This window comes from Dipodomys spectabilis, unplaced genomic scaffold (genome assembly GCF_019054845.1).
Source record: "Dipodomys spectabilis isolate Male_0828 unplaced genomic scaffold, ASM1905484v1 ptg000179l, whole genome shotgun sequence".
NCBI lineage: Eukaryota > Metazoa > Chordata > Mammalia > Rodentia > Heteromyidae > Dipodomys > Dipodomys spectabilis.
Genome location: NW_024870856.1, coordinates 2548429 through 2574446, shown reverse-complemented (window position 1 = coordinate 2574446; position 26018 = coordinate 2548429). Strand labels below are relative to the sequence as shown.

The window sequence follows — 26018 nt, the reverse complement described above, 5'->3', positions numbered from 1 at the left end:
AAGAAAGGGGGTACCCTTTGCCTTGTATATAAGTATATCTGAGTTGTATAAAGAAAGTGGGGGTCATGGAATCAGTGGGACACAGGGTGAACCAATGCAACAATGATACTCACTAAACATGATGTTGGAAAGGAACCTTACAATTTGGGGGGGGGAGGGGAGTCAGCTGGAGGGAAAGTGGTAGCAATCAAGAGAGGAGTAACACTGTTGGAAAGGAAATGTACTCATTACCTTACTTATGTAACTGTAACCTTTCTGTACATCACCTTTATAAGAAAATAAAATTTAAAAAAGAAAAGAAAGAAAGGTCTTTGGCTTCCAATTGTCCTGGGAGCTTGAGTAAGTGTCCTCCTTGCTACACTGACAGCCCTGCCCTGAAATTGTCACTATAACAGCAAATCACAATATTTCTATTATATTCCAATAACTTCACACTTATACATATATCTTCCCAGGTGAGCTTTAATTAGCAAGGCCAATATTTTGAATCTTTCTATCTATTTCTCTACACTCACAGAAATATCCAGGTATCTAAGTCTGAAAATAGCAACTAAGAGGGGACGCATCTGTGTCCCACAGCCCAATACATGAACCTCAAGAACAGGGCATGAAGATCTTTCCAAATTATACAGCCCAAGTTTCACAGTCTCTACAACAACTCACAGTGCTGAGTGCTACAAGCCAACCTATGCAAACACTCCCCAGCATTTACGATTTATGCATGCATACTCGCATGGTCTCCCCATCTGTCTGTCACACACCCAAGACTGAACCCAGTGTCCTCCTACACCAACCCTGCCACATTCATACAATTTTATGGAGTATGCCTGCAAACAAACACAGGGACCATCTACATCCCACTCATTATTTCTTCTGTCCTGGCAGGACAAAAGCTGACAACCTGTAGTCTTAGGAGTTTAAGTGTGTGTTTGTGTGTGTGTGTGTGCACACACGCGTGTGAGTGCATGCATGCTCCCATTTGCAGCTATTGAAAAGTAACATCAATCAGAATTTTTCCTTCCAGGTCTTCCCGTATCATCAAGAATAAGTATCGCATATCTTGCCTTAACACTGCCAGAAAACGTGTGCAATGAAAACAACCTTTTTATTAACCAATATAACATGCAAATTTTTTTAAAATTTGTATTGGTGTCATTTTGAGGCAAAGACAATATAGTGGTCCCTGCTGACAAGTATAGAGAAAACGCACTTAGGTGAATACTTTTTTTTCTTTCCTAACTAACTAGTACTTCCAGAACAATCTCAGATAAATAGTGGAGACAGGGACACTCACACTGTGATTCTAACATTAACAGTTGTATGTCCTCCATTGCACATGAAGAGGCTTTTAGCTGAGCTTTATATTTTCATTCCTATTTTATCCCCATTCTGTTATGAGTAATGTTGTTACATGTACATGTGAAATGCCCCCTCTGCAGACACATTACTGAAGGCTGTTACCAGATGGTGGAAAGCTCTGGATGATGGGCTGGCTTTAAGAAAGAGGTCACTGGGGGTACACCCTGGGAATTACACCTCGTCTTTCCTGGCCGCCATAAGGTGAGCAGCCTTTACCACACGCCCCAGCCACCATGATGTTCTGCTCACCTCAGGCAAAAAGCTCCAGGGCCAGCTGACCCTGGGCTGAAGTGAGCTAAACCCAGGCCTTTCTCCTTTTAAACTGCTTCTCTGCAGCTCTAACCACATACACGGTTTGAGTCTATCACAACTCATGTGTAGTAAGGGGTATTCATACGATGGTCATAATACAAACCAGTTCCCAATGTCCCACCCATCTGTCTAATAACTGCTGCTTCTGCCAAAAGATGAGATTTGTTCCAAGTGTCTGGGCCAAGTTTCAAAAATGTAATTAAAACCTGTTTTCTGAAAACATCTGTGGTTAAGAATAATAAGTCTTATCAGGATCCATGTCCCAAATCATCTGAAACTCTGCTAATTAATTCACCTTAAATAAGAAAGTAAGCCAACTTTTGTCAGCATCCAGTTTGTCACAAAGAACTAACAGGAAGAACAGGTGTGTGTGATCGACTACCAGCAGTCTTCAGAGCAGACACACATGTCCAATCCTCTCCCCAATCAGAGGCACAAGCACAGCCAAGGTATTTCATCACCCCTCCAAGTTTATGAGTAGAGATCCCCTGGTGGACCCAACTGTAGGAACTGTCGTCGTTTCCAAATCCCACTTCCGCTGTTTGGCTGAGAATAAATCTATTAAGTTATTAAGATGTACTGGTGAGAGGCTCCAGGTGCTTTCCACACACCTGCAGAGAGTGGTGCTGTCTTCGCACTGAACACGTCTCTCTACTTATTACTGTGATTAAGCACCATAATGCCATCCGGACCACACACAGTATGAGATGCATGAATGTAATGTCGCTTAGGTGGTAAAAGATAAATAGTACGGCAGGAAGAGCCTGGACTCCTCTGACAACACAAAGCACTTCTGAACCTGACAGCCCCTTACCTAATACAAGAAAGCAAGAAAGCAAGCAATAAAAGAAGGAAGGAAGGAAGGAAGGAAGGAAGGAAGGAAGGAAGGAAGGAAGGAAGGAAGGAAGGAAGGAAGGAAGGAAGGAAGGAAGGAAGGAAGGAAGGAAGCAAGGAAGGAAGGAAGGAAGGAAGGAAGGAAGGAAGGAAGGAAGGAAGGAAGGAAGGAAGGGAGAGAGGGAGGGAGTGAGGGAGGGAGTGAGGGAGGGAGTGAGGGAGGAAGGAAGGAAGGAAGGAAGGAAGGAAGGAAGGAAGGAAGGAAGGAAGGAAGGAAGATTGTCAGTCTAGCTTTTATGAGCTTTCCATCACTGGCACCTAAACCAAACCCATCTGGTAGGGATTCTGCAGCTATGGCTCCAATAACTATATTCGCCTCACCTTGGGAACTGACAGAATTCTGCAAGAAGCAGAGCAAGCCACCCTTAACACTGAATCTGATGCAACTCCAAAAACTTCCACCAACGCAGTTTGCAGCACATGTGTCACATGTTCAGAAATGATCAAGTTTTAGCAAATATTGGACAGACTGAATTTATAACAAGTATATTGTCTAATCAGAAGCAATTAAGCTACAAATCAATAACCTAAAGGTTTTTTAAACTGTGTTAAAACTTAATCTTGTTTTAAAAATTGTACAATGATGTATTAATGTCTATCTCCCAAGGAGATTGTAAATGGAGTAATAGAAACAGATCAACGGGCCAAGGTTAAAAAAAGACAACTTTATAATAATATTAAGGGATCCATTGTGAGCACAGAAGCTGTAGTTAGTAATGGTGTCTTGTGTCCTTGAAGATAGCTGATGAGTAGCTTTTAAGTGTCCTCAATACAACAAATGATTAGTCTGTGAGCAGTACATGTGGTGGGATTAGGTTCACTGAGTCTTTCAACCAAGTATACGTTATTTCAAAACATCATGTTGTACAGGACAAATATGTAATCCTTATTTGTCAGTGTAGAACAATTAGTTTTAAATGAGTAAACAAAAGCACAACAAATGTACTGGGTAATAATAAAATGGAATGGTTTATCTATCTTGAAAAAGCTATATAAGTGAATTCAATCAGTGTAATGCGTGGTAAGGACATGCCATCATCAAATGGAAGCTTTCTATTGCTAAAAGGCCTACCTCTACCCAGGCCTCTTGAAAACCATAGAGCTGAAATGCTTTTCTCTGAGAGAGCAAACCTTTCATCTTTTGCTATGCTTTTATGTACTTCTTTATATATGAGTTAGTCAACCAGCAAGGCCGGGATGGTGTTACATGTCCTACATAGCTACTTGTACCTCATCACCCATTTCCAGTAAGTTATAGGTCACATTTTCTCTCTATATCAAAAAAGAGAGCATGTTTGCCCTCATTGATCTGAAAGCCGTGTGCACGTGTTTCCAGACAAAGAATGGTTGTCTAATACAAGCTATTAATGATTTCTGAAATGTGTTGCAACTGAAAAAATAGAATTTTATTTCTCATTTAGGAAATAAAATCATTCACATTGTCTCTCTCTCTCTCTCACACACACACACACACACACACACACACATTAACTTCTTAGTTGTTTCTGTTTCCAGGGGTACAGAGCCATTTCTAGGGATCTACAGTAGCTAGTAGCTGGAGGAAATGGTTCTCCACACATCCTCTCCCCAGTGGCAGAGCCTCCGTAGGATATAGCTTAATTAATGTTCTGCTAATTGTTAACTAAGAATTTAGTCTTCCTGGAAAAAAATTTCTTCCCCAAGGAAGATGGTTTGCTATTAGTAAGAAAATCGGTAGTAATTAAAAACATCATTTTCAAATATAGCTCATAAGTTTTACATCATGAAAATGACTTCTCATCTAATTCTCTTTAAAAATGTTGCCCTAAGCAAAGTAAAAAGCCCTCTTTGAAAAGTTAAAGCCAAACAAAAGAAGCTGACAAATGTGATCACTGTTCCTCGCTCTTTGCCAATGGTCAGCATTTGCTTTTCCATAAATGAGGCCATAATAAGTGACATGTTCAAAGAACTGAATCACAAAAATCTTAAAACATTTCACCATCAATATGTTACACATATTCTGAAGAGAACAATAGGTGCTAATTATCCTCTATTTAAAAATATTGTATCCAGAAATACAATGGAAAATCAAATTTGAAGGAATTCCTTAAAGTTTAAAAGATCAACATTCTGTTTGAGTTGTCAGGCTTCATCTTCTTAAATTACTTAAAACACTGCTATTCCAAAACTCTGAGCAGAGGAAGATGAACTCCCTCTCAAATACTGCAAAATGGAGCAAAGAAAACAGAAATGGGCTGATTAAATTTTTAAAAAACTAATCAAATAGAACAAAACTGATACCGTTCTATAAACAAATGAGCAGGAACAAATGGCAAAGCTTTTTAGATAAATGGGGTCTGTGTCAAATTAATTTTTACTATAAAAAAAAGGACACAAATATCTCTGCTTCAGTGCAACTCTGCAATCCTAGTCAGAAAAAGTCCAAGAATTTAACCGTAGTTCCTGTGAACACTAGAGGGCGGGGTTGCACAATGAAGGTCTTCTGACAGACCAGGAAAGGGGATACGGGATCAGCACGTGGGATTCTTGCTCAAAAATCCCCATGACTTTCTTTGAAAGGTTTTCAACTTTTATCAGATGTTCTGCACTGTTCCATTAATAAAGCAACCAACCACACACAGGAAAGCCAGATGACTCCACGGGGACGGTTTTTCCTAAGATCTTACTTCCTTCTGCTTGTGTTCCTAAATGTAACATCTTATTCCCCAAGAAAAACCAATCACTCTTCCTCTGAATAAAATATTCTTCATAGTCCACTTATGTTTATGGCCCTTGAGAGCTAGAGGTTTTAAGTTGCAGATGAAAAGTATCTTATTACATTTGGGGAAGTGATTATTCCATTTCCCCTGACTAAACCACCTAAAGCTCAAGCATAATGTCTAGTATTAAATGTTTTCTGAAGGAGAAGAAGGAATGTTCACCCTCAAAACTCCTTTATATTCATGTCTCCTTCAATGGCAGAGATTTTAAAAATATGGGCTTTTCAGTATCCTACTTCCCTGACAAATGAGAGCCATTTATTCCCAAATGTTTGTGAGGCCAAAATCTCAATTTGTATAGCTCCAAGAACAACATAAAAAGCCATTTCCCCTCTTTGTGTCCTCGCATGTCTTTTGTAGTGGCCAATTCTGAAGCAAGCCACTTCAGTGTCTTGCAATTACATTATCTTGAACATCACAAACACAGACAGTCATTCTCCAAACAGCCAAGTTTCTAGATGGTACTCAGTGAGGATGATGGAGCTTCTCTTCAGAACAATCCATCATAGAAACTGTGTACTTGGAATAAGAAAAATTATATTTGTCCAAGGAGAAAATAGAAGCAAAATTAGTTTTTCACTTGTTTTGTTATCACTACATTTATCAAAATGAATATTAAAAAGAATTCAAATGCTAGAGTTAATCTATTACATATAAATTCTTTTATTTAAGACTCTAATCCTTTGAGAAGTATGGAGATTGGACTGTTAATGCCAGAACTAAAATTTGTAAATGACTTCGTGAGCATTTGGAACTCTTAGGCTCCAGAACCAACTTTTAATATTCTTTTTCCCTTGACATCTGTCTCGCTGTATTCTTGCTTCTAAAACTAGTGTTTTGAGTATTCATTATAATACACTGAATGCAAAAGGAGATGAGGAAGACAGAGGCTCTGATAAAATTTTAATATATTGGTATTGTCAATATATAGACATTGACAAATTATAAAATATTTACAGTTCACTGAGAGAAAACTAAAACTTCTCACTGAAATATTATGAAGTTAGAAAACTAACTGGCATACCATATTTCTATGAGATTCTATATGTGTCTATACATTTTTCTGTCCATCAAATTAAAGTTTATACATTGACAGTTTTCCACAGCCACCCTTCTAAAATTTTAGCAACATATATTAATATTTCATGTCCCCTTCTTGCCCAATGTGCCTTTTTTCCCCTTATCACCAACTCATTAACCCATTTACTAAATGTAACGTAGATATTATCAGTCTTTTGGAATATATGAAAGAAAGGGCCAGGATTTTGTCATTTGGGGGGTTTATCTTTGTTAATCTCCAGTGCCTACAGTGGTGCCTGGCATTTAATACAACATATGCTCAATGACTAAAGGGATGAAAAAATAAATGGCTAAGCAGCCAGCCTACAATCTGACAGACTTGTATATACAGCAAGTCTACTTCTCACAAGGTTAGGAATCAGCAATTGAGAGATTATCAAGTGACAAATACTTTGGAAATATACTTGATTTAATAACCCAGCAACGTTAGTAAGTTAATACAAATGCATCACTGTTGATCACACAGGTTAGTAAATGACTGAGCTGAAAATCTGGACCCCAGCATGTATACTGCCCTCTCAATTATATTACATTGATCCTTATATAATCTCACCCCTGTAGGCAGGTACATGACAAATTTTTGAAAGGCTTATGTTACAAAGGCTAATTGTGTCATCATGACTTCATCCTTGGGTGGCCCTGGAGATAGGGAAAAAGTTAATGACCAAATAGGAATGGTGATAAGAATCTCTTATTTACTAGAAAAGCTTGGGAGTCCAGTCATACAATCTCTTGTCTTCTTGAGGTCTCAGGTGATAAACGGAGGGAAAACAAGAGAGAAAAAAATCAAATTGTTCCTTCACAAATTACAGGAGAGGACAAGTGCATAAATATATTTGGTAACAGAGATTTTGTGGCAGTTTCATTAAGGACCTAAAGTACATTCAGCACATATTCACCATGACAGTAGAATCTTAGACTCTAGGGACACTGATGTCACAATCCAAAAGCAATCTCTGGAATGTTTGTTAATTTTCACAAGGCTCTATTTCAGAGATAATTTTATGCAGATCCAGACTCCCATAGTTAATATTCCAACCATATGCTGTTTGTAATAGTCCCTCTTTAGATTCAAAGACCAAGTAGGATGAAAGTAAAAAGATAAAAGAATACACTATGCAAACTCTAACCTAAAGGGAATTGGAACAGTTTTACCGACATGAGACAGAACTTGTTGCTAGAGATGGATGGTTTGAGTAATTGGGAGGGGGTGCCTCCACCTGAGAAATCTGCATACTGATATTTAATCTCCAGTGTAGTAGCATTATTAAAATTATTATTATATATTATTAGTCAAATTTTTTAAGCAATATTATTGCTCAAAAGATGAGTATGCCATGGGAATCGAGCCCCATACAGGGGATGAGGGCACTTTTGTAAGCACTGGAGGAAGCAGATGAGCTCTCCTGTTCTGCCTCATTGAGGATACAACATTCATCCCTCCCTGTCCCCCTCAGGATGTAGCAGCATGATGCCACCCTGGGCAGAGACAGAGCCTGCATCAGACACCAAGCTTGCCGGGCCTTCATCTTGAATTTCTACCCTCTAAAGTTGTGAGAAATAAGTTTCTAGTATTTTTTTATAAATTAGGCTGAGGTATTTTATAGAAGTATGAATAGACTAAGATATGGAGATTAAAAAATGATATTGATAAAATGTTCAATCTACCAACAAGATATAACACTTATAAACATATTTGCACCTAACAACAAAGCCTAAAAATACATGAAGAAAAATGGATAAAGCTGAATGGAAAAATAGACAAATCCACAGTAATAGTTAGAAACCTCAATAACTTAGTTTTAAACTAGGCAGAAGATTAACAAGGAACTAGACATTAACAATGTCAACCAACTCTGCTTAGCATAACACATCAACTATACCAACAGACATCTACAGAATGCATTCAACAAAAGTAGAATGTGTATTCTTCTCAAGTGTACACAGAACATGCTCCAGGATAGACCAAAACATTGTGGGCCAGATGTGACTCAGAACTCCAAACCATCTGGATTTTTAAATTATAATATGGTGTCTTTTCAATATATTAGGGAACACTCACAACATCAGGCCTGGTCCAGGTCAGCAGGCTCACCAAAATAAGATAAAAGCTATAAGTACCTTCTTCCAGTCAGCTCAGGCACTTTGCTATTGAATAAATGACAAAACAAAGCCTACAGTAAAACATCATTGAATAGCCAAACGCTAGTGGCTCACACCTCTGATCCTGCTACTCAGGAAGCTGAGGTCTGAGGATTTCAACTCAAAGCTAGCCTTCCTAGGAAAGTCCATGAGACTCTTATCTCCAATTAACCAGTAAAAAGCAGGAAGTAGAAGAGCACTTGCCTTGAGGGGAAAAAAAAAAAAAAAAGCTCAGAAACAGCATCCAAGCTCTGAGTTCAGGATCGGCACAAAAAAAGAATAATTGACTCAATTATAAAACAAAAAAATTAAAAAGTATGAAACATATTGCTTCTTCTTGGAAAGCACTGTCAAATACACCGTTTTTGTTTCATCTCTGCTTCCATAATCCTAGCATAGACTGTAAAGTGTTCCTTTTGTTCATCAAAGCGTATTCTGATGGCATTTGTGCTTTCAGTCTTGCCTCTCCAGTTCAGTATACACAAAGCAACCAGAGGCATTCCGTGTTATCATTGTGACCTGCCTAACTCCTTCCAATACCTCCCTATGGCTCTGAAAATGCTGTCCTTCCTAAAATCTCTTTGTAACAGCAGAACAAACCCAAGCAAGCTTGTGTAATTTCCTTGAAATAGTTTCCTGTTCCTTTGAGCTGATTTGTAGCTCAGTGTCATGGCACTAAGTGAGTAGGTAGGTGATATCTGAGCACAACTGCAAGACCATATATAACAAAAAGAGTGCACAGAAGTTCCTGGAATGAGCTAGAAGCTTATGGGGAGGCTCAGGCTGAAATTAAACTCTTGACCACTTGCACATATTTAGCATGCCAAAAAGAGAAGCAAAAGTAAACAGCACATGAAGGCACTGGGCCTCTATTATCCCAATAAAGATATATTCTTCAGGTGTCATCAACAAATGAACTCGTTTTTTTAAAAAGGACTAACTCAAAAATATAAAAATGCAAGGACACTGGGTTATTTACTATATGGAAATTTCATAGCACATGCACCCAATAGTGGGATGGATCAAGAAATGTCTTTTCCATGAGTTCCCTCATTTGACTTCTCCTAAGCAGAAATACTTCTGGGATATGTTTTCATACATACACAGCTTCCTCTACTTGTGTCAGACTTCATTGATCTAAACCACACAGAATAGCTGGTACATTGTGAGTTTCTGAACACATTATCAAATATCCAAGGATACAGAAAGTACTCTTGGCTGAGTCCTCGGAGTTTGCGGCCCATTTACTAGTAATTGTAGGTGATTATCTGCTCCTCTGCCATTTGCTGCCCTGCGGAAGGGTCCAATGCACTGAGTTTATCCTTCAAGTCATTGCAGTTCCAGTCATAGGAGGGCCAAGAATAAAAGGAAGCTGAGTTTCCTTGTTCCTTTAGCAAAATATCAGCCACATCAGAGCAGAACTACATGCTAAGACTAGGCAGGAAACAACCTGTTCCCTCTTACATCTCTCTGGGTTGGAGTGTATTCACCAGCAGAAAACCATCTTTGAAGTTATGTTACAACTATACAAATCACTTATCAGAAAAATCCACCTTGCTTCCTTTAGCCAGTGTCAGATTTCACACCAAAAAAATACATCCAGTAGACATTCGTAGCGGCTCATGTCCATGATCACGCAGTGAAATGTCTAAGAAATTCTGCCAGTTCCCTCAGCAAACGCTATGTGAAACCCTTCAACGAGCGACAACGTCTAGAATGCAAGTACGCCACGTGTGGATAATTCCACACACACTGAGTCTTTCTTCATGACATTTTATCTTTTGAAAAGAACAGATATATCTCACTGAAAGCTTTTTACAAAAATAATATCTAGGTTTTCAAAAACAGATCACTGTATTACTCTGGTCTTAAAACTGAATATATTTGCCCAAATTCTGAATAACATTATTATAAAAGATCAACTAAAAAATGAATAGAGCTGGGTACTGGTGATCATGCCTGCAATCCTAGCTACTCAGAAGGCTGACACTTGAGGATCATGGTTCAAAGTCAGCCCAGGCAGGAAAATCCATGGTCTTATCTTCAACAAACTACTCAGAAAAAGCCAGAAGTGGGGCTGGGAAGGTGGCTCAGTGGTAGAATGCTTGCCTTGCATGCATGAGGCCCTGGGTTCAATTCCTCAGCACCACATAAGCAAAAAGAAAAAAGCCGGAAGTGGCGCTGTGGCTCAAGTGGTAGAGCGCTAGCCTTGAGCTGAAGAGCTGAGGGACAGCACCCAGGCCCAGAGTTCAGGCCCCACGACTGGACCCAAAAAAAAAAGCCAGAAGTAGCACAGCAACTCAAGTGGTAGAACGACAGCCTTGAGCACAAAGAGGCTCAGGCATGGCTCACGGCCCTGAGTTCCAGCCCTAGGACCAGAAAAAAAAAAAAAAAAAAAGAATTGAAAGTTCACAGTGAGTAATGAAGGCAACTTAACTTCCTTAAGATGTATTCTCTCTGAAACTAGGACATGAGCTCCTTGATTCTAGCAATGTTGCTAAAACACTCACTTATTCATCTGTTAGTTCATTCATTCACACCACAAATACTAAAGGCTCAAAACACAATGTTGAGCTATGCTACATAATTTGTTCTAAGACCTTCTTCACTTCTTACTATGTTTACATAGCCTGGAAATCCTGAACAAACTACCCTTATTTTAAGACATGCAAAAGGACATGTTCCAAGAACACCTGTGGTTGCAGAAGCCAGGAGGATTGGTTGAGGGTTGGAACCTATGAATGTTCTACATCATGTATTCCAGGACTCACTGAGAGGGAGTGCCTTGTCCCTAAGAGACAGAAAGTATATTCTGTGATAGCCTTGTCCTCTGCTTCTGCCCTAACTAACAACTCCTGGGAATACTGGCTTAGTCTGATACAACCAAGAAACTGTTTGGAAAAACAATGGCTCAATAGCTAGTATTATGCAATAATATTTTGTTATAGAGCTGAACGAGATAGGATTTAACTCAAGGTTACAAAGAAACATCAAAATTTAGATGCATCTCACTCATGACAAAATTTAAAAGGTCACGAAATTCCTAAATCCATATCAGTCTCCCCATCTGCTTCATCTACTGCCAGCCATGTCCTGTTCACTGCTTGCTTTGGCGTAGCCTATGGGTGTTTACATTTTTAGGTGGTAGGAAAAGAATTTTTAAAAGAAAAGCATTCTTTGAATCTCGGGTTTCATTATTGGTTAAAAAAAAAAAAAAGGCTGTACTAGACTCAGCCATGTTCATCCGTTTATATGGTATCTGTAACTGGTTCCTGGGAAAAAAACAAACAAAAACAGTAGCTAAAATGGCCTCATAGCCTAAAACACTTTAGATCAGGCCACACAGAGGTCTTGTTTAAATAAAAAGATACTGCTATCAAGAGAAGACATGAAGAACCATGCAGTATTCCTCCACCCAACTACTGACAAATTTTCCTGCCACCCTAATCCGCTTTAACCAAAGGGTCCAACCATTTCTGCTCAGGAAGTTCTTTCTCCTAGAGGCAGCTGATTGCAGGGGTTAAAGAAGAGAAAAGACGTCAAAAGGGAAATGCTTTAAAAGCTAGAAAGTGTTACAAAGCAGGCGTGTGTGGACAAGAACGTTCTAGGCACTAATGCTCATGAATGTATACACTGTCCCAAGCCTCACCTGTACTAAGCCAAAAGTGCCAGAGAGCAGAGCCAGCAAAGTTCTCTACGTCCTCTCCCTTCTGTCAGAGAACCATCTGGCTTTGGGACAAATTAGGCAATCAAGGTACACATAGCCAACAGAGTAAACAGGGTGGCTAGAGTAGTACACAAAATCTAATTTGCATATTTCATTCAAGAGGAAATCATTAATCTTTCCTAGTGAGTCAAATGCAGATTCATGTACTTTTAGAATGAGTAAACAAATGGAACAAAAGCTATTTCTAAGGCAAGGAAATTGCCCTACTATATGTTCTTTGTTTATTTTTGACATTTTTAGTTACCTTTAAGCTAGGCCAGCATATACACTGAAATATTACATTTGAAAATTGTCTTTCAGCTACTCAGGCACCATCACGAAAAGCCGCCCTCAGCTCATTCGCTATCAAACCTACAAAGAGTGGTTAGCAAGGACAAAGTGGTGGCCTTTGTGTCACAAGGCTGCACGCAGGTGGATACTTCAGGCAATAAAATGCCAATGCCCTGGAGGATTTCAAATCACAGTGTGGCATAGCTCCTGCTCCATTTTCTTAGTAAGTTTTCAAAACCTCATCCAACTCAGTAACACAGGTCAGCTCCTCCTAGTGTGTTAGCTTCATCATACCAGCGTTCAGGGACTGGGAAGTTAGAAATACGGCACTCATGCCCAGTTTAGGAAAGAGAGGAGTGCAGGGTCCTTACGAAGGTCTACAAATGCCTTACAAACAGGTCCAGCAGCTGTGCCTTGAGAAAAGGCAGCCAAGACCAGTGCAGTTGGTGCCAAATTCCTCTTTAGTTTAAATCTACTAAGATAAATCTCAGGGTTTTAATGCTATGGATAAAAATTAAAAATAGCCAGGTGCCGGTGGCTCACACCTGTAATCCTAGCTACTCAGGAGGCTGAGACCTGAGGATCACAATTCAAAGCCAGCCTGGGCAAGAAAGGCCATGAGACTCTTATCTCCAATAAACCACTCAGAAAACCAGAACTGGAGCATGTGGCAAGAGTGCTTGCCTTGAGCTGAAGAGCTGAGGGATAGTGCCCAGGCCCTGAGTTCAAGCCCCACGACGGACCCAAAAAAAATTAAAAATATTCTCTTATCACTTTCTTTGCTAGGAGATTTCCAGTTATGCTTACTATCCGGAAAGCACCTGTTGTTGACAATTTAACAGAAAAGCAGCAAGAAAAAGGCAATAAAAATATAGTCGTCAGGCGCCAGTGGCTTACACCTGTAATCCTAGTCAGGAGACTGACATCTGAGGATCACAGTTCAAAAGCCAGCCCAAGGCAAGAAAGTCCATGAGAGAGAGCTTTACAACTTTGGTGCAGGGGGCGGGGGGGGGGGCATTTGGGGGGGGGGAATTGGGGGGAGAAGGATGGGAAGGATGGGAAGGGATGGGAAGGGGAAACAAAGAAACAAAGGAGGAGGCTACAATGCTTGATAAGAAATGTACTCATTATCTTGCCCATGTAATTGTAACCCCTCTGTACAGTACTTTCACAATTTAAAAAAAAAAAAAAAAAGAAAGAAAGTCCATGAGACTTTTATCCCTAGGCAAACTACTCAGAAAATGCCAGAAGTGGCGCTGTGGCTCAAGTGGTAGAGCACTAGCCTTGAGCAAAGAAAGGCTCAGGGACAGAGTGCAGGCCCTGTGTTCAAGCCCTAGATCTGGCAAAAATAAAATAATAAAATAAGTTACAAATTTGTAAAAATTGCCAGAGACCTAATATGGGCAAAAGTATATGGACAAAATTAAAGTTTCAATCCTTCCCTAGGCAAATAAGACACGAAGATTCTAGCAGTCCTATAAGTAACAAAAGAAGAGGAAGCAACAATGGGAGACATGGCTATGTGCTGTGTAATGCCTATCTGTGAAACCTCCAGGCATCTCTGAGCCTTCTCCAAACCTATAGACAGGTTTCATGTGCCCCACCCCACCGGGGCTGATTCCAGGCATCCAATCAAGTTAACATGATTTCTTGACCTTGAATCTTTCTTTCCTGTGCTTGGCCACATTTAATAGTATCTCATAACTCCAATGATAAAAAGGCTCAGGAAGTACTTAAGACCCACAGTGCAGGACATCCGTACTCAGTGCTCATGGGCACTGAGATTATTATATCACGTTACACCTGCTATAAAATACTAACTTATTAATTACTTATGATAAACTAACATAGTCCAAAATGGAGATAAGCTACCCTCAAAAATAAGCAGTTAAAGAAAAACACCTGTAAGCATAAATGACACTGGTTTTTACAATAGCCAAGATCGAAAACAATCTAAATTTTGACAGTAGATGAATAAATTTAAAAAGTATGGCATGTGTTTGAAAGAAAACATAAAATATGTTCATTGTGATCATATGGATGCACCTAGGGGACATTACATTAAGTGCAGTATGCTCAGCACAGAGAGACAACTATCATATGATCTCATTTACATGTGGAATCTACAGAAAGCTGAGCTTGTGGAAGGAGAAGGGAGTTGGTGATTTTCAGAGGCTAGGGAGGGGTGCTAGATGAGACAAGAGAGATGCTGACCACTGGGAGAAATACCTTATCTACATCAAGAAGGATGACTATAGCCAGCCATAATGTATAATAAAAATCAAAACAACTTTGTTCTTAGCACAAAGATATAATAAATCTCTGAGGTGATGGAAATACCAGCAAGCCTGATATAACTATTTCCTAAGTACACATGAATTTGAACAGATTCTTTTGAACTGTAACCATATACAATTATCTGTTATAAGCATGTTAAAAATGATATAGAAATTGGAGTCACTAATTTCACTCTTTACACATTAACTATAATAAGAGAAAGCTCTTAGCAACTGAAGGTGCTTCTCTTAGCAAACTAAACAAGTACTAATGATCAGAGGAAAAGAAGAAATCAGCACCTACTCTGTACCAGGCACCATTCTAAGCACTTCAGTATACTTACATATACTGGTACCATTATTCTCTCCTTTTTAGAAACTGACAGCTGAGGTTCAAAGAGGTCAAGTGACAACTTTTCATTTCCATTTCCATCAGAAGGCAGTAGAAAGATTAAGATTTTCCCCCATAATGTCTTAGTAAACATCTCTATATCTCTACAGCTTGGAAAAATACAGGAAGCATTCACAAACTGATGTGTAGCTTAATCCTTTTATAATCTCACCAACATTTCAGAGTGAATTTGATCTTATGTGTTCTTGCATCTTGCTAATTTTAGAGCAAATACTGTGATTCAAAATTCATCATACTGGATATGCTAATAAATGAAATAGATTCTGCAAGTAAGTAGGAAGGTGGATGCATTTTAATTACTGCAAATGTCTTAATTAACTCCTGCTGCTAATGACATAATAATTAAACTTTAAAAATGTTGTAGGGGATACATCTGCAGTTTTTTTCATCAAATGTCATAGGCTAACCATCAGTGAAATCCAGTGAAATACAGAGGTCTAGAATCCAATTTCCAAAATCCAAACAGGTAAAGCCAAAGTCTCAGACTCTCTGGCAGCATGCTCCTGACATGCACACCTGCTTCCTGACTACTGCTCCTTGTCCTTCACTGTAACTTCTCCCAGGGAGCCTTAGGCATTAGTAGTTAAGTATATATATATATACAATAGTGATATATATATACATATATAGTGACATAAGTATGTATATACACACTTATATAAGTAATATCATATATATGTGTGTGTGTGTGTGTTTAGTGTATATAAAATAGTGATATATGTAAGTAGTATCTACAATGTGTAATATTTTTAATATCATATATGTTAGTACTTCCAAAGTACTTGAGGTTATACCAAACACGATGGGTGGAGTGAATCCATCTTTGAGTCAGAGGCAAAGGAGCAGTTATAATGTCTATAAGTCTGTGAGGACCTGACAGAGACAATTTCACAGACCAGGGCAGGTTGGAAAATCTAGTCTGAAAGCTATTTCCATGGTGAGTTAAAAATGTCCACCCTCTTTAAAAGAAAGGCTGGAATGTAGAGGTGGAATTTATTTTCCTTTTTACTAAATGGTAATTAGTTCTATGACTTGATTTCAATCAGACAAATGGAGCAAAAGTGAAGTTACATCATTTCCAAGGATAAGCCTTAATGATTAGTAACTTCTACTGCACGCTCCCAAAACACAGATACCACACAAGGTTATGGCGTAAGACATGAGGCACCAACTGGCAGCTCAGCTGAGCTCCCAGACCAGAACAAGTCAAACCAGCCAGCCATCCTGGATGTTCCAACTCACACCAGCTTTGTATTAGCTTCCTGTGGTGCTGCTTGTGGAAAACAACTTCCATTTGATCAAAGTCAGTACACAAAATCTTAAGAGGTTGCTGCTAACAGGCCAAAGATAGACCCAGGATGAAACCATTCCTATTTGCCTTGAGCTTGAGATTTAACAGTGTAAGTTCTGATGTACCCAGAAACTTCACGATGACTAAAGGGGAAACAACATTCAAATATGGTTGCTAACACCAGCGACCCTGGAGCCAGACTGACCGAGTTCGAATCCTAGCTTTGCCTTCTGCTAGGCATTTCCTTCATAGATTTCCTTCTGTATTTCAATTTCATTTTGTGTCAACAGAGATAATAATATTCCTCACCTTATTGATCCATAACATAGATTAAATATTAGTGTCTATTTACGCAAAACACTTAGAACTGTGCCTGGCACAGTGTTTACCACATGTTTTCCCTTAATAGTATCATTTATTCTCTATTCTGTTCTTCACCCAAGAAATCACCTGCTTACAGCTGTGGGGACAGTTCTATAGTTACTGTAGTGAAGGGTAGAACCATAATCCCATTTCCTCATTTTGCTCTGTGAAAATGTGGATTGTTACCAGGCCAAAGAAGCAAGAAGATAATAAATTCTAACTCTGGCCTTGTACTCACAATAATGAGAACTAAGAAGCAGAGAGAATGCTCAGGTGTCTGTTGCCCATAATAGAAATGCCAAACAAGCAGCCATACTTTATCTGAGTGTAAACTACATCTACATGTAAGAAGCCACTGTTTGGGAATTTTATACCTGACTTCTGTTCCTGAACAACACTAAGCTTGGGCTTGGAGAGTATTTAGTTCAGTGGTGGAGCATTTGCCTAACATGGCCCTGGATTCAACACCCAGTACCAAATACCCTGCAAAGTACCAAGCTTCATATATAGCAAATAGAGTTTTATGCCTTTCATTTCTGGCATATCTTACCTCATTAGCACCACATTCTTAACAACCTTATTTCTAAACATTATTTTGCAGTTCAATGCAATATTCAGATATTTTAGATGATGACAGTATTTATATATGTCATAATTAAACACTAGATGACAGTAGAATTGGGTTAGTTTTAGGGTTTGGATTATTTCAGAAGGGGAAAGATGAATCATATGATATATATCATTTGGGGCTTTTTTTGGTCAGTCATGGAGCTTGAACTCTGGGCCTAGGCACTGTCCCTCAGGCGTTCTACCACTTGAAACATAGCACCACTTCTGGTTTTCTGGTGGTTAATTGGAGATAAGAGTCTCATGGATGTTCCTGCCCGGGCTGGCTTTGAACTGCGATCCTCCAATCTCAGCCTCCTGAGTAGCTAGGATTATAGGCGTGAACCACCGGCGCCTGGCCACATTATATAAATCTTAAGGAATTGCTTTTGCTAAAATAATTACTAAATTTTTAATAAGGCAAAAGACAGTAATGTAGGATTATAATTTGTTTTAGGATCACAACTGACAAATAATGTTTTGGCTGTGTTCTTTCATCCCTATGTTAAAATGTCATATTAATGACCTGCTTATTTGGTTATAAACTAATATCCATAAAGAATTAACATGTGAGACATGTTTAAATGTTTGAACTTCTTAGCATTTTATCTCAGCTCTTGAGCATCTAACCACAGACTTCTTTTTGGACTTGTCACCAAAGTAAGGAAACTGTCCCATCTCTTATTTCATGTGTATTTCTACTGGTGAAATTATTATAGATATTAACCATAACCTGATCTTTGGACCTGGTCCTATGCTTTCTCCAGACAACTGTGATACATCCATACATAAACTGATACCCAAGATGTTCAGTCAATTACTGGTTCTGAAAACTGTGTTGGGACATGTGCTTGCTTCCTATTCCCAAATGATTTACAAGTGTCAGGTCCCCTTGAGAAAGCTCTTGTTTTCATTTTATGCTTGCTAGTCATACCTTAAAATAGTTAACTGTGAGAGATGCAAATGAACTGCAAACTATATAAATGAAAAAGTTAAAACTAAGACATTTAAATGATTAATGTAATAACTCAGTCTCTAGGTATTTGTGCAAACATTTCATATATGCTATCTTGCCCAAATGTAACCCAAATTTGGTAATTTAGATAAATAGGGAACATTAGATATAACATTTTTCTCTCTCAAATTTTCAATTCCTTCTTCATTTCCCTTCAATCACATTTCTTGTTTCTGCTTATTCTTTTACATCGGATTAACTGCAGCCTCATTCACCACCAAATCTCTTATTCTGCTTTTCTTTTTAATATTTTACCAGCCTACTCAACTTGAATAAGTTTCATGTGAAAAAAAGATAAAAGAAAACGCCTGTATTTCAGGGTATTTGAAGGCCTTCAAATATCATGATATTGTGTTACTGAATAATTTTATGCAAAAGTTTTAAAAATACATGCAGTTTTAGTAATATTATTGAGAATAAGTGTTGGGAATACTTCTGCATCCACAAGGTAGTTGAATTCAAAATGAAAAGGCCTAAAATTCAACTATGAAGAGATCTCATATAAAAAAAGAAAGTCTGAATAAGAGTATTCAGTGAAGAGAGTATTCAGACTAGAGCAGATGGGTTCAAGCAAATTTTCCTTACTATACAGTTCCACTCTACTCTCATCTGTTTCCTGTACGTGGAGATCATCAGAGCTTGTATAAATAAATGGAATATTACTAAATTGTGTAACATTTCTAATTAATGAAATTGATTAAATGCAGTATTTGAAATTTTACCAACTTGCTTTTTAGAAGCAAAAAAGTGGCATAAATTAATCCAGTAAATAACAAATTATTAAACCTTTTGGTTAAAATGTCCTTTGAATTTCACAGATTTAAAAAAAATCTTATGGTTTTCTTAAAGCATAGCTTTACAAATCCCAAATCCTGGTTTTACCTCCAGTTTGCATAAAATGTTCTAAAGTAGCCTAAGTAAAATATCCTAAGTCATAACTCAACTGTTAACAAAATTATTTCCGATGAAGTAGATGTTGTGTCTACCTGGCAAGGCTGTTTCATTTTAATGGCGATGACGTGGTATCGGTAGCAGCAGAGTTCACAGGTCCATGAGCCCCTCTCACTGATCCACTTGAGCAGACAGAGCTGATGTGTGTACCGCACAGACCCGTCACAGCGGCAGGGATTTAACAGCTCACCCTGAATAGAAAACAGCTCGGTATGAATATGTGCGTCTGCATCTCCATTTCAGAACACAGTGCCCACTTTCTTCTCTTTCAAAGCTATTTACCCAGAAAGATACAAGCATCAAGCTATCCCAACCAAAAAAAAAAAAATCAAATTAAGATTTAATACCTCTGATGGGAATGGAACTAAGGTCTTAAAACCGTTCCAAAGGTATTGCTTAGAGTTATGACATAAATGTTCTACCAACATAGAAAGGTCTGCAAGATACAGCTCCAATACCCTTGAGGGGTAGGCTGTACTATTAAATCTCTTTAATAACTTTTAAGTGCATGGTCAGATGTGTTCCCCAGTCTGCAGTTATTCGTAATCATTGCTTAAGACGAAATGCACGGCATCCCGGAGAGAAGCCTGCGATAGCATTATGCTTTCTTCCCCCTAAATATGGCATTATAAATATTGACCTAGGGCCCTATATTTCTGTGAGCTTGCACAATCTTATGCAATGTCCTTACTTTCAAAAATATTAAACCTAATGTGTTCTCCCACCACCGAGACATGCATTACCTTTCCTCCACAGGATGACTTTTGTATAAGCCTCTAGTAGTGTTTATAATGTTAAGGCTTAAAAAAGCCTTCAAAAAATATCTTCCTCTTTCTTTTGTAAGAGTTGTAAAACGAAAATGCTTTTCACATCGGTGTGAGATTCAACCACTAATATGTGCGATCAGGAAATACCCTGCTTCTTTTTCTTTCTTTCTTTTGATGTATTCGGGATGCACTAGTGGAACCCCGACTTCACCCGACAGCCCAGGGGCGTGCTTGCCTGCCTAAGCCCAAACCCCTGGCGCTACCCCTTCATCGAAGCACCCGCGGCTTGTCCGCCTCGGTGTGGCTCCTCCGCCTCGGTGTGGCTCGGGCTGGCCGGGTATTCCGGCCGGGAAGTCTGCTCTGCCTGCAGGGGAGGCAGCCCGGGCGGGGAGGGCGGGCCGGGCGCTGTCCGCGGTGCTGAAGCGGCTGCGGGCGGCGCTCGGCGGCGGCGTGGCCCGGCCCGGCCCGCGCCCGGCGCCCGGCGGGCCTTACCTGCTCGGCGCCCTGGAAGCAGATCTTGCAGATGGGCTGGTGGTGCTGGTGCTGGTGCCCCGCGCGCCGCTCGCCGCCGCCGCCGCTGCTGCTGCTGCGGCTGCTGCACACCGAGCGCGTCTCGGGCTGATCGCCCGCGCCCCGCCGCTCGCCCTCCCCGCCCGCTGCCGCCGCCTCGGGCTTCCCGGGGCCGCCCTTGCCCGCCGCCTCGGGGGCCGCCGTCTCCGGGGAACCCCGCGGACCTTCCCCGGAGTCGCCAGCCGCGGCCGCCTCCGGGCCGGCGAGCGGCGGCGGCGGCGGCGGGCGCTCGTCGGCCCCTCGGCGCCGCGGGGCCACCTCCCCCGGGGGCCGCACCGGCCCCGCCGCGCACTCGGGGGACGCGGGCGGCGGGGGGCGCGGCGCCGACGGGGGCGGCGGCTCGGGGTCCCCGCTGTCCGCCCCGCGACGCCCGTCGCTGCCGTGGCTGCCCTCCAAGCTCATGGTGCCGCCGGCGTCGCCGCCCGGCTCGGCGGGGCCGGGCGCGGACCGCCGCCTGCGGGAGCGCCGGGAGGCCGGAAGGAGAGGGAAGAGGGCGGCTGGTGGGGAACGGGTCTCGGCGCCGGGGCCGGAGGGCGGGACGGGAGGGGACGCGGAGGGCCGGGCGGCGGAGGCGGCCGCTCGCTGGAGCCGCCGACTCGGCTCTGGTGGAGGCGGCGACGAGTTCGGCTGCGCGCGCCAGGCGCGCGGCGGGAGTGGGCGGGGGCGCGCGGCGGCGGTGGGCGTGGCGCGCGGCGGCGGTGGGCGTGGCGACGGGCTAGCGGTGGGGGCGCCGATCGCCGCGAGGGGCGGAGAGGGCCGGCGGGAATTGCTGGGGGATCCCTCAGCCGCCCCCACAGCGCGGCCCCGGGCGGCTGCGCCGATTCCGGGGCGGATGACCCCTCTTTCCCCCGCCTCCCCCGCCGGCGCGCATTGCGGCTGGAGCGCGGGGGAGCCGCGGGGCCCGGAGCCGTTACCGGGCGGGGGAGCGGGAGGCCGCCGGGTGGGGGGCGCGACGGCGGAGCGGGGCGGGCGCGGGGGTCCTCTGCGCGCCCGAGCCCGCGGAGCCGGGGCGCGGGAAGGGTCGCGCGGGTCCGGGGAGGTAACAGCCGCGGCCCCGCGCTGGCTGCTGGAGCTCGGCGTCCTCCCTCCCGGTCCCGGAACCTCGGTGGTGCCGGGTCGGTCCCCGCCGCCCCGCAGTCCTCCCAGGGTGCCCCTCGTCGCCCGCAGTGCGCGGCCGCCCGGGTTTTCGGTAACTGCGCGCCTCGGGCCCCCGGGCCCTGTAACTGGCGAAGCCCCGATTCACACGCTGCGCCTCGCTGGCCACTGAGACCCGTGGCCGCAGCCCTGGGGGGGAAGGGTCACCCCGAGTCCCCGTCTCTGTGTAAACGTCCTCCACCGCCCCAAAGCCTCTGTGTGGCCGGGTCCTTCCTGAAATCAAACTCCTTGGCTTGCAGAGCCCCGGACGGACGGGCACCTGCGCGCGTGCAGGAGGCTGCGAATCCCTGCTGTGTGCGATCACTGAGCCTGGGGCTCCTACGCCGCGGAGCGGCCTCTGCCACTCAGCACGGGTGGGTACTTCAACGTCCAGAGCACTGGTGTGCTGCTTAGTTTATTTTTGTCTTTTATTTTCTTCTTCCCGTCACTGCTGAAGATATCCAGGATCAGATAGGCAGACTAACTCAAGAGTTTATTAACCAAGAACTTTTGGCTCCTGGACACTCACCAGATTCCCACCCCCCATTCAAACATCAGTGAATGGGGGGGGGGGGGGAGGAAGGGGAGAATCAGAAAAATCAATCCTTGCTTTTTCTTCTTAAAATAGTATTATAGCGAATGTCTTGGTTGATGGCAGTGATTCTCATCAACAAATGTTTTGAAATGGTTAAGGTAAACTTCAGACTTAAGTTTAATTTTTATTATGTATTTTGGCAGTAAGAAATATGTATTTTGCCACAACAAAAAAAGCAGGAGACCCACCTCAAGTGTTTCAAGAATGCTTTGTCACAAATTCCCTCAGATGAAATAGGTCCCATACATGTCCTCTAACATTTAGATCCCTCAGACTGGATTGTTTTTGGTTAACAGAGTGGCAAGCAGCAAATACATTACAAAATAATAATCCTTGCATGCCCTAGGAACTTGACACATTGAAGAGCTGTGAATATAGATACATTTTCAATTTTTGTCTTCACCTGTCAAAATACCATGGCCAAATTTGTTGCCACAGTCTGAAAATCATCATAAGCCTTAAGAGTCTCACAAACCTTGACCATAAATTCTAAAAGTAAAGTAGAGTTTAAATTTATACAAAATCCTCTGAGTAATTCAATTTATGACTAGTAAATTACAAGTTGTGACAAAATGTATTATTAAAGGACACAATAAAAGCTATGGGTTCTATATAAACCTTGTTGAATAATTCAGATAGCAAAACCGCTAGCTGAAATACTATTAGATTGGCTATGTCCTCCTAGTTGACCATTCTAAAAAGTAATTTAATCACGTGGAAATATAAAAAACATTATTACCCAGCTATAATAACCTCCAAAGCAGACCTTACACTCAAAAGACAGGCTTGTTCATATCTCCAGTAACTCTTCAAGGCATATCTTTTTTGGGCGTCAGTCATGGGACCTGAACTCTGGGCCTGGGCTCTGTCCCTCAGCTTCAGCTCAAGGTGAGCACTCTACCACTTGAGCCACAGCGCCACTTCCCGCTTTTTCTGCTTATGTAGTGCTGAGGAATCAAACCCAGGGCCTCATGCATGCAAGGCAAGCGCTCTACCACTGAGCTACCTTCCCAGTTCAAGGCAAATCTTTTTAACTTATAGTGTCCCTCTGTTGTAAAAGTATGGAATAATGAAATCACCAAAAGGATGAATCCTGCTCAGGTACTGGTACCCACCCATCATCCAGGGATAACAGAGACACAAATATTAGATAAAGAAGGGCCATTGCGATAGCTATCAATATTCCAACCTCATTCTTCAAGGAAATAGAAGAGGCAATCCAAAAATTCATATGGAACTATAAAAGACACTGAATAGCAAAAACAATCCTTAACAGAAAGAACAGTGCTGGAGGAATATCAATACCAAATTTCAAACTCTGCTACAAAGCCATAGTAATCAAAACAGCTTGGTACTGTCACAAGAACAGACTTCAGGACCAATGGAACAGAATTGAAAATCCAGAAATGAATCCACAGACCTATAGCTATCTAATCTTGGATAAGGGAGTTAAAAAAAAAATAGAATGGAAGAAAGACAGCCTCTTCAGTAAATGGTGCTGGCAAAATTGGTTAATCACTTGTAGAAAACTAAAGCTAGATCCTTATCTATTACCCTGTACCAGAATCAACTCCAAATGGATCAAAGACCTCGGAGTCAAAGCAGACACTCTGAAAACATTATAGGATGAAATAGAAGAAACCCTATGTCTCCTTGGCTCAGCCGAAATTTTCTTCATAGAGACCCAGAAACACAACAAATCAAAGAAAGTTTGGACAAATGGGATTGTATGGATTGCAGAGCTTCTGCATGGCAAAGGACATAGCTAGCAAGATCAATAGAAAGCCCACAGATTGGGAGAAGATCTTTGCTAGCCATACAATGGACAAGGGTCTCATATCTAAAATATACCTAGAACTCAAAAAATTAAATCCCCAAACAACAAATTCTCAAAGAAACAACTTCCCAATAAAGAAGTGGGCTAAAGACTTAAAGAGAAACTTCTCTGAAGAGGAAAGAAGGATGGCCAATAGGCACATGAAGAAATGCTCAACCTCCCTAGCCATAAAAGAAATGCAAATCAAACAATTGAGATACCACCTCACCCCAGTTAGAATGGCTATAATCAAGAACTCTAATGACAACAGATGCTGGAGGGGATGTGGACAGAAGGGAACTTTACTGCATTGTTGGTGGGAGTATAAACTTGTTCAACCACTTTGGAAAGTAGTATGGAGGTTCCTCAAAAAAAAAAAAAAAAAAAAGATTCCACATACAGCTCCCCTTTGACCCAGCAATCCCACTTTGGGGCATTTACCCAAATGATCAGAAACAAGACCATACTAAAGCTACCAGCACAACTATGTTTATTAAGCAGCATTATTTACCATAGCTAAGATATGGAACCAACCCAGATGCCCCTCAGTAGATGAATGGATCAAGAAAATGTGGTATATATACACAATGGAATTCTATGCCTCCATCAGAAAGAATGATATCACCCCATTTGTTAGGAAATGGAAAGACTTGGAAAAAATTCTATTAAGTGAAGTAAGCCAGGCCCAAAGAAACATAGGTCCCATGGTTTCTCTTATTTGCAATAACTAGTATATGTCTGAGTCAAGCAGAAATGGTCAGATAAGTTGATGTTAGGCGAAATGAACCCCAAGATAAGGATTCAAATGTTTTTTATCTTTCTTGCGATTGTTTCTAACATATTTATAAGATGATTTCTTTGTTGCTTTGTATGTCCCTCCCCCACAGTATAACTCCTGTTTTCACTGTATTTGATGTTGGTATACTTTGTGGAGAGGAAGGGAAAAAACAAATTGTTTAAATAGGGATACAAGTGGACCCATTGCAATAATGAGACATACAAGACGTTATGTCGAAAAAACGAACTTTACAACTTGGGGGGGGGGGGCGTGGATAGAAAGGGATGGCAAGGGGAAACAAAGGAGGAGACAACAATGCTTGATAAGAAATGTACTCATTACCTTGCTCATGTAATTGTAACCCCTCTGTACAATATTTTCACAATAAAAAAAAGTTTTAGTTAAAAAAAAAAAAGAAGGGCCATTGAGTCATGTCTCTAATCCAAGCTACTTAGGTGGTTTATAACTAAGATCATGTAGTACACACACAAACAAATACAGAGAAAATTATACCCTTCACTAGATGGAATGTACTTCTAGTGCAAGCCCATTAGATACTAGAATGTTTAGAGCTGAATTCAATCATGGGGGAAAAGTGTTAGTGTGTCCTCAAAAGCTCTTTAAAACTAGTAACAAATATCTGAAGGACATTCTCCTGGAACATCTCTAGAAAGTACATCCTAGAAGTGGCCCCTCGAATCATACTGTAAGATGTGAGACAAGAAATAATGCAGGCCAATGAGAGAGTGTTTCACGATTACCCAGAAGCTGGATGGAGTTGGCTTAGGTGTAATGACCTTGATATATGTGCAGTTTTTTCCTATAGAACTCTTTAGAGTTGCTTTCCCATTCTTTAAATTTTTATTGTGAAGGTGATGTACAGAGGGCTTACAGTTACATC

At 41.4% G+C, this 26018-nt stretch overlaps 1 protein-coding gene across 1 annotated transcript in view; it reads right to left on the bottom strand.

Annotated features, from left to right (window-relative positions):
- The window catches only part of Marchf11 (membrane associated ring-CH-type finger 11), a 74767-nt gene extending 53571 nt beyond the window's left edge, over nt 1-21196 (bottom strand). Inside the window, exons 1-2 of the mRNA XM_042695229.1 lie at nt 20717-21196; nt 19493-19648 (exon numbers count right to left, since the gene is read on the bottom strand). Of these exons, the coding sequence (XP_042551163.1) occupies nt 19493-19648; nt 20717-21196 (636 nt within the window). The remainder of the gene's footprint in view (nt 1-19492; nt 19649-20716) is intronic.
- Between the last annotated feature and the right edge of the window lie 4822 nt (nt 21197-26018).